Source organism: Gossypium arboreum, chromosome 8 (genome assembly GCF_025698485.1).
Source record: "Gossypium arboreum isolate Shixiya-1 chromosome 8, ASM2569848v2, whole genome shotgun sequence".
Lineage (NCBI taxonomy): Eukaryota > Viridiplantae > Streptophyta > Magnoliopsida > Malvales > Malvaceae > Gossypium > Gossypium arboreum.
The window spans coordinates 1,756,012-1,765,888 of NC_069077.1; the positions used below are offsets into that span (position 1 = coordinate 1,756,012).

Sequence of the window (9,877 nt, forward strand, 5' to 3'; positions counted from 1 at the left end):
TAGAGTATTTTTGTTATTGTTATAGTTATGTAGTTAACTTTCTAAAGTTTTTGTTTTATTAATATATTTTTGTTAAATTAAACATTGAAAATATGAAATTTTATTCTTAAAGGTGACTAATAAAATATTGAGAAGGTGGAGAAGAGAATATGCTAAATATCAACATTTCAAACTCAATGTCGTAATATCAAACCTAACATAAATAAATTGGGACGCTCACACTTAAAAGCGTCACATAGGCTTAACTCATCTCTTAATCAGAATGCTGATAATGACCAAGAATAAAAAAGAATAGGCTATGTGAAAATGTAAAGGCCCAAACACTCCCAATATGACAAAAATGGAATAGATATTTATATATATTTTATATATTTTTAATTCTGATTATTTAAAAAAATCAAATTTTCATTTTTAATTTAATTATATATTTTATAAAATTTTATTTTCAGAAAATACTTTTTTCTGTTTTCCTATAATATTTTTTATCCATGTGAATTTATAAGTATACATTCAAAAGGAAGAGAATAAATATTATAGGCCCAATAAGAAATATGAAAATGGATGGTCCACATCAATTTTCTCCGCCCAAAATCAGTACTTAATATAAAATAGCCCACTTTGTGACCCAAAAATGATATATCAGAGCCAGGTTTCGATCCTGGGACCTGTGGGTTATGGGCCCACCACGCTTCCGCTGCGCCACTCTGATTTGTTGATGCTTAAAACTACGCTTACTTAACTAATATTTTCTGGGTATTGTTTGCCAATTTCTGTTTTTTATGTCAACTAATAGATCTTATCTATACTACTATATGCCTGCCTTGGTTTTCTTTTTCCTTTTACATTCTTAGCAACAATGATGAATTTTCAATGTTGGCCTTCTACTTTTAATTATATAAAAATAGTCAAATTTTAATTTTGGTCCCTATACTATGTTAAAATTTGAGATTTAATTTTTACTTAATTTTTTATATAATTGAGTACCTCAACATTTATAATGTTATTAGTTAGTCTAAAAATTTTATTCTAATTAAAATGTTAATGTAAATTTAAAGAATCATTAACACCGTTAACTTTTTGTTAAATTCAATTCCATTATAATGCCATTTTTGTGACATGATTATCGAGTGAGTACCCTTTTTTTTAAAATGTCACACCAATAAATTTAACAGAAAAATTTTAACGATCTTAACAATTGGACTTAAATTTTAAATTCAAACAATAGAGGACTAAATTCTTAAAAATAGAAATTTGAGAGAAAAAGTAGTTTAGGTACTATTTGTAGCAAAAAAAAGTACTAAAATAGAAAATTGCATAATTTATATATCAATTTATGGATTAATCTTCTATTTTAGTTAAACTTAACAAAATACCAACTTAGAAAAAAAATTAAATATCACTTATATAAAAAGAAAAAAATAAATATTAATTTTAAAATATATATATAATTTAAATATAAATTTATGCATTTAATATACTAATTTTGCCCCTAAATTATAAACGGACCCTTCTATTATATATATATATATATTTCATATTTTAGTACCTAATTGTTTTTAGATAAAATTACATTTTTCAATCTAATAGCATAAAAAGAGAGTAATTGATATGTGACACCTATTAAAACACGTCACATGGTACTTCCAATAAATTAGAAAATGACTAATTATGTTAATATGCATTGAAATTAAACATTTTAGAAATAAATTAGAAAATGACCAAATGATGTTAATATGCATTGAAATTAAACATTTTACAGAAACATGATTGATTTTGACTACTGTTCACACATTGAATTTTAATTTGAAATTTTTAAACTTTTAATTTTTTTAAGAAATTACATACTTTTATTTATTCCAAAAAATATTTTTAAAGTTATCAAACTTTTCTAGAATATATATATTTAAAAAAGTTATATTGTTTGTAGTTTTCCAAATTGAACTAATTTTGCATTTTTTTAACTTCATAAATTATATTTTGTTTAATTTAAAATATTTTCTTTAACATTATTGAAATATGTTTAGTGTTTATATATAAATTGAATTTTGATTTTTTTATTCTTTTAACATTTAGCTAAATTTTTATATTTTTCAATTCTGATTAATTTTATAAAAACTCAACTTTTTCATTTTTAATTTATATTTATATATTTTAAAAATAATTTTTTCCCTGTTTTCCTTTAATATATTTATATAGAGATTGATTTTAATCTTTAATCTATGTGAAATTATATATATAATGTAGTAAATTTGAGTATACATTCATAGCCCAAAACAAATATAAAAATGGCCCACATTATGAAACTGAATTACGAAAAAAACCAAACGAAGAAATATCAGAGCCAGGTTTCGATCCTGGGACCTGTGGGTTATGGGCCCACCACGCTTCCGCTGCGCCACTCTGATTTATTGATCTTTGTTTGAAACCATAAGCTTTTAATATTATGTTTGTGGGTATTGTTTCAATCTATTTATCGAATCGTATTTTAATCGACTTTTAATATTATAATCACACAATAAAGCATGGCAACAAATAAAGAGAAATCCAAGTCAACAAACGATGTTTCATTTTTTCTCTTTCACATCATGGAATTCAATGCATTACAGGTATAATCTTTTAACCATCAAATTACAAGCTCTTTTTGCCCCTTAAATATCAAGCAGAGACAATCCAAAGCAGCAAGCAGAAGAAAGGTACGTACATAATTCTATCTATCCATTCTCATGCTTTCTCCAACCTTCTATATTTCCCAGATTGTTATATTTGATGCTGGTAAATGCAAAAAACTTTGTGATTGTGATTTATATAGGTAGGGTTTTGATTTTCAGGCTTACCCCATGCTTCTTATATCATTTAATTTTACCCTTGCTTGTTGAATATAATCTTAAATTTTCACTGAAAAATGAAGAGTCTATAAGTAACATGAACAAAGCCCTTAGAGTAGTGTGATTTTAGATTAGGTCACACCTTTGACACTAGGAGTTTCTGTTTTTTTTTTTATTGACATTGAATACTGAATTTTTTATATACATGCTTTCTTCGAATTCTGTATATGAACTACCTTCTCAGATGAAATGATATTTGAAACACTTACAGGTTTGTATACAATGGAGGTATTAGGACCAATCCTTGAAATTGTACACATCATGTTGGATCCAATTGCAAAATATTTCAAGTACCATCGTGGTGTCAAAAAATACATGATGATTCTCCATAAGAAATTGGAAGAATTGAAATGCAGGAAGGATGACATAGAATCAAGATTGAACATAGATCTTCTTCAGTCAGGTAAAACCTTGAAGAAAGAAGTACAACTTTGGTTAGACGGTGCTTGTAAGATTATCTCCCAAGTTGATTCCTTAAGTAAAGAGGTAGGAGACATGAAGTACCTATCTCGTGCACGTTTAGGGAAGAAGATCACGGTTACGATTAAGGTCGTGGATGAGCATCACCGAAAGGGTGATTTTGTGGACAGGTTAGTTATCGATGCTCCTACAGGCAATAAGGTCACGTTGCCAACAACCGAATTAGTTGGTAAATCTACTGCTAGAAGAAATATGGAACAGTTATGGGATTGCTTGATGGATGATAGTTGTCGAAAGATTGGAGTCTATGGCATGGGAGGAGTCGGGAAAACAACAATGATCAAGCTCATCCATAACCGACTCCTCGAAGAAATGAACAAATTTGACCATGTAATTTGGGTGTCTGTATCAAAATTTGCAAGTGTTACTCAACTTCAAGATAAATTAGCCCGTGCAATAGGTGTTTGTATGCCGGAAAACGAAAGTGAAATGGTAAGGGCTGCTAAGTTATTTGCAATGATTCGAACAATGAAGAATTGTGTTCTGATTTTTGATGATGTTTGGGAAGCATTTCAGCTCGAAGATGTAGGAATCCCAGAACCCGGAGCAGATAACAAAAGCAAGTTTGTTTTAACGACCCGGTTAGCTGATGTTTGTTTAAGGATGGGATGCAAACAAATCAAAGCAGAGCTTCTTTCAGAAGAAGAAGCTTGGAACTTGTTCGTGGAGAAAGCCGGTCTCGATGTTATTTCACCTCACATAGAACTGATTGCGAAAGAAGTAGCAAAACAGTGTGCTTGTTTACCACTTGCTATAGTCACAATTGCTAGAAGTTTGAAAGGTGTCACTGAATCTTGTGAGTGGAGAAATGCATTAGAAGAATTACGAGACTCAACAAGAGGACATCATGACATGAGAAGGGTGTTTGAGCAGCTGAAATTTAGCTATAATCACTTGGATGATGAGAAACATAGAAATTGCCTTCTTTATTGTGCACTTTACCCTGAAGAATTCGGTATTAGAAGAAAGGAGTTGATTGAACGTTTGATCACAGGGGGAGTAATAGATCGAATGTGTAGCAGACGGGCAGCTTTCGACAAGGGCCATGCTATGTTGAACAAACTTGAAAAAGCTTGTCTTTTAGAATGTGTTATGAACAAGAGTGAAGATAATAAACAGGTGAAGATGCATGATTTGGTTCGGGACATGGTCATTCATGTCAACGGCATTAGTTCCCGTTTAATGGTAAAATCCGGTATGCATTTGCGAGAAATCCCAGATGGAAACTATTGGACTGAAGATCTCGAGATGGTTTCGTTGATGCACAATTACATATCCGGAATCCCTTCTGATGTATCTCCAATGTGTACTAGGATCTCGACCTTGTTACTTGCATCGAATCATTGTTTGACAATGATTCCGGATCCCTTTTTCATGCATATGGCCACCCTTGAGGTTCTTGACTTATCTGATACTAGCATCGAAGCTCTGCCGAGTTCGATATCCAAATTAGGGAAACTCAGCGCCTTGTTGCTTAGACGTTGTGCTAAGTTAAGGCTCGTTCCGTCATTGGAGAAACTCATTCTTCTAAGGAAATTGGACCTCTGTCATGCTGGAATCAAGGAAATTCCTCAAGGCATAGAAATGCTGATCAATCTAAGGTATCTTAATCTTCATACGCCATATCTCGAGTTCTTACCCTGTGGGGTACTATCGAAACTCTTAAACCTCCAAGTGCTTATAACATTTGGGGCATCGAAGACTTCAAAGGTTAAAGGGTATGAAGTGGCATCTTTGAGGAAGCTGGAAACATTTTCAGGCCAGTTCTACAATATTCATGAATTCAATATATTTGTCCATTCTATTAGTACCAGAGGTCGAGAACTGGATATGTACTTCATCCAAGTGGGTGAATACCATACTGTGACGTTCGAAGAGGAACCGGAATCGTTTGGAAAACATGTGAAATTAGTTAAGTGCTTCATTGGGAGAGGAGATGATGAACTCGTCCTTCCGAATGGCACTCAGAGTCTAGATATACATGATTGCCATGGTGTTGCTAGCTTATGCGACATTTCTTCGTTGAACAACGCAACCAACTTGAGATCGTTGGAAATCTCCAAGTGTGATGATGTGAAATATGCATTCCGTGCCTCCTCGAGCACCCATTTCCAAAGCTTGGAATCGCTACGACTTATAGATTTGCTGAACTTTGTTTCCCTAAGCTACAAGGCAGGAGCTGCAGCTCTTCCCAAGGACATGTTTTCTAATCTGAAAAGCTTTCGTATTCATCAGTGCCCGAACATCAAGAGGTTGTTCACTCCTGGTTTGCTACTACAGCTTCACAGCCTTTCAGTTATCGAAGTTACATTTTGTCCTCAAATGAAGGACATAATTGCAGAAGACAACGATGAAAGCATCGAAAACCATTCGATCGACATGAAGAAAACAACAAATCATCCAATGCTAAGGCATTTGGTTTTATGTGAGCTACCAAAACTGAAGAGCATATATACACAAACATTGCATTGTGATTCTCTACAAGTAATCGAAGTATTCGGGTGTCCGAGGCTAAACCGAATCCCATTTTCTCCGTCCCCGGTTCCTTCTAACCTTGACAAGATCTTAGCAACAAAAGAGTGGTGGGAATCATTAGAGTGGGATCAACCAAATGCCAAGACTGCCTTTCAACCTTACTTCAAAAATTGTATACCGCATAAATTAAAGTTTATAAACAGGTACAACTTTCAATTCAAATCTCTATTACTAGGAGAAAAACTTTATAATAATCTTATCATTCAAATTATTTCTTTCAGGAGCATATGATAAAAGGAGTTATTTCCTCTCACTAGGATCACATTCCGATTTTCATTAGGGATCACATTTCAATTTTCGATCACATACTACAAGCAAGATCCAAACTTATTACATTAATCTATTTAAAGTTTAGGGTTTCTTTTGTTGTATTGTTACAAATTAGTATTGGTGTATTTCAATAAATCGAGTTTCAAAAAAAAATTCTTTATAGATTTTTAGTCTAATTTTATCTTGTATACATTAATAAATTACATTCGTAGAAAAATATTTATATACAAATATACGTTTTAAAATTACAAACTAAGTTAAATATCTTAATTTTATGACTACAAATTATTAATTTATTCATATTTAAAGATTAATTTGTTGTTTTTTTAAGTAAATGGGTAAAATGTTAGAGATGAGGCGATATAATTTCAAAATGTTAGATGTTTTAATTTGGATAAAAAAATATAGATATGAAAATGGATTAATACTTGGATAAATCCAAGGTACAGAGAAGGTGATGAACGTGGAGAGTCCATATCCTCTGCTTGTAAGTTGCAACTCTTTCATGGAAATCAGCCACGTATTCCATTTCCATTTTGGAACCTTCGATAATATATATTTCCATTTCCCAAAAATCAAACCCACAAAAACCAATCAAATGACTGTCAACTATTTGACTGTTTCGAGAATCTGCGTAACCAACAATGGCCATCATTAATAGTTTAAGCATACCAACATATATTCCTTTGAAAACCCAATCCTTTTTCAGTCCTAAATCGAAGGCTTTTAGTGTTCTTAACAAACCCCGAAAAGTTCCCTTCTCAGTTCAATCGATGGGTTCTTCTGCTTCTTCCCAAAGACCCGAGAATAACAACGCTGTTCAAGGTAACTTTTTTTTTCTTTGGATATAATATTTTTTTTTTGGTTGATTGATTGCTTTAAAATAGTAAAGTTATTTGAAATCCATTTTTCATATTATGAATTATAAGCAACTGTTAGGGGAACTGTAAATCCTGAATTATAAGGCTTTATTGCTTATTTTGGGTTGAATTTGTTCTATCTATAGGTCAAAAACAATGTTCTTCAGTGATTAGATTAAGGCTTAATTCAAAGTTAAGCCTGGTTTATATTAAGGATTTCTAGTAGTTCTAGGTGTGGAAGCTTTGGGGGTTTATTTATTCTTGGGTTAATATAATATTTCATTCTTAAGCTTGGTTTCAATGTTCAATTTGGTGCTTGAGTTTTTTCAATTTAATACTTGAGTTATTTTCCAGTTAAGTACCTAAGTTTGGCTTTAATGTTCAATTTAATACCTGAGTTCTTTTGTTTACGATTAAATATCTATAGTTTTTTTACTAGAGAACACATGTCAAATATTCATAGGCCACGTGGTATAAATTGAACATTGAAGTCAAATGCAGGTACCAAATTGGGACAAAAAACTTCATGTACCAAGTTGAATATTGAAGCTAAACTCTAGGTAATGTTCAGTTTAGTACCTGAGGGTTTTTTTCCGATTTTTACAAATTTTAATATGTTAATAATTTGTGTTATATAGCTTTCGAGACATTCACATACTCTATAGTGGTCGTGCCGTATCCATGTCGTGTCCGATATTGCCTGTTAATACATGCCTGTTTGCCTTAAATGAATGTATATATTAGGCTATACTATGACAGTAAGAGGCTAGAATATGAAGGAATGCAGTACACTACTTAGTTAAGAGTTCCTCAGCTGTAAAACTGCTGACGAATCTGTACACTACTTCGTAATTCCTCACGAATGTAAAAATTTTACAACCATTGTTCTTTTTCTTTTCTTGTAAAACATCTGAATTCGGGTTCTGGCCATCAGATATCAATGGTGCGTCCCTTGCAGAGACAGCTGCAGTTGACTATACTTCTTTAAGTGATGAAGAATGGAAGAATAGGCTTACACCTGAACAATTTTATATTACTCGTCAAAAGGGGACCGAAAGAGCTTTCACTGGGTATGTTCTGTCTGCTCGTAGAATATGTACCGGTTCTCTGGTTCAATGTCTGAACTGCTTAAGCTCCATTTTCATTGCATGTTCACGCGTACCACCTAACACCTTGTTTGTGATTTCTTTTAACGAACAAATGTGACCAACTCGTTCTGTTATCCTCTTTGTGCACCTAACCTCGATGATAGGTATTTTGATAATATAGGTACTGGATTAAATGTTTCCTTTTTCAGTTCTATGGATCGGGTTATCGTTAATGACGTGTTATCTCTTTTGTTATCACATGAAAACGTGCCAGGATAGCGGTTGTAATGCGTGAATCGAACCTAAATCCTGCCATGTTGTATTCTAATGAACCTTGATTCTGCATAGTTAGCATTAAATCGATGTAGTCTTCATTCTTCTTCTAATTCATTATGTTTGCACCATTTTTATGTTTAGGGAATACTGGAACACAAAAACACTTGGAACTTACCACTGCATATGTTGTGACACACCTCTTTTCGAGTAAGTCTTCCGGATTTTCTTCTCCAAATTACTGAGGACTAATATGAATTGAAACTTATGGCCATCGGAACACTTAAGCAACCGTGATCCTCTACGTCCAGATCATTCACTAAATTCGATAGCGGAACCGGGTGGCCATCATATTATCAACCTATAGGAAAGAACGTGAAATCGAAGTTAGACCTGTCGATTATTTTCATGCCTCGCGAAGAAGTCCTCTGTGCCACTTGCGGTGCTCATCTTGGCCATGTCTTTGACGATGGTCCTCCGCCTACAGGAAAGCGTTACTGCATCAATAGGTAAAAACCATTTTCTGTTAATGTTATGCAAATCGTTTTGTTACAGATTTCATCATCAATAACTATGGCTTTTTGCAGTGCTTCCCTGAAACTGAAACCTGAGTAAAAGAAAAGAGTAGTAAGCTTGGAATTGCAGGTGAGAGAGACTGTGATTGACAAAACTGAAAAACTGTTAGTTTGATTGGCTTTGGTGTATCATTTTGTATTAATAAATAATTTGTAATGGCACATAGATACATAATCTGCAACCTGTTCATATATACTTTCTGGACTCGATTTTTCATTTCGTGTACTTAAATACAAAGGTTAAAAGTTTAAATATTTTTTAAAGATTTAAATACAAATGTCATGTGTAAGCTATCACAATGTGTAGAATCTAATTATTATGATACGAGCAGTGGACACAAAATGTTTAATTATTGAACTAAAACCACTAACAATACTACAAGGTGAGATACAAATATCCCATTTGCATATGGTAGGTCTTGAATTTAAATATGATTGTTTCGTCTTTACAAATTATACCAAGTTCTAATTGGTGGCGGTAGGAAGTGAAATAATGTTGAGGCGTTTTTAATATTTTAGTTTAGGTTGCAATATTTAGTGATGATTCTCATGTGACTCGAAATAAACATTGAATTGATGAAATTTAATCTAAGCCATCAATTTTATTTCATAAATTGTTAATTTTTTTTAGCACAAATCTTATTTCTTTTATTTCTTTTCAAACATTTAACCAAATATATATAATTGGAAAAAAAAAGTCTAAATAACCCTTAAATTATTCTAAAAAAAGTAGTTAGATTTTGTGTAGCCTTTTGCATCAATTAAGCCATTAAATTGGCAAATTCTATCAAAAAAATCCTTTGGCTGTCACGTTTAACCATCAATTTCTAGTGATGTTACTAGTGTGGCCGTTAACCTCGGTTGATTTATTGTGACAGTGACACATGAAAAAATATTTTTTAAAAAAATTG

At 32.3% G+C, this 9,877-nt stretch overlaps 2 protein-coding genes across 3 annotated transcripts; both read left to right on the forward strand.

Annotated features, from left to right (window-relative positions):
• The first annotated feature begins 2,504 nt into the window (after positions 1 to 2,504).
• LOC108475598 (disease resistance protein At4g27190-like) lies at positions 2,505 to 6,323 on the forward strand. 2 transcript variants are annotated; one of them, XM_017777579.2, is made up of 3 exons: positions 2,505 to 2,693; positions 3,097 to 6,043; positions 6,122 to 6,323. In XM_017777579.2, exons 2-3 carry the CDS (start codon positions 3,108 to 3,110, stop codon positions 6,129 to 6,131), a joined length of 2,946 nt encoding a protein of 981 aa, XP_017633068.1. In that variant the 5' UTR covers positions 2,505 to 2,693; positions 3,097 to 3,107; the 3' UTR covers positions 6,132 to 6,323. The 2 variants fall into 2 exon arrangements, with proteins under 2 accessions (XP_017633068.1, XP_052874203.1); XM_053018243.1 differs by having other exon boundaries at positions 3,097 to 6,323.
• A 311-nt stretch (positions 6,324 to 6,634) lies between these two features.
• LOC108475448 (peptide methionine sulfoxide reductase B1, chloroplastic) lies at positions 6,635 to 9,244 on the forward strand. Its single transcript, XM_017777416.2, has 5 exons — positions 6,635 to 6,995; positions 7,965 to 8,100; positions 8,536 to 8,601; positions 8,703 to 8,900; positions 8,979 to 9,244. The coding sequence occupies exons 1-5, from the start codon at positions 6,815 to 6,817 to the stop codon at positions 9,004 to 9,006; spliced, it is 609 nt and encodes a 202-aa protein (XP_017632905.1). The 5' UTR covers positions 6,635 to 6,814; the 3' UTR covers positions 9,007 to 9,244.
• Positions 9,245 to 9,877: the final 633 nt, after the last annotated feature.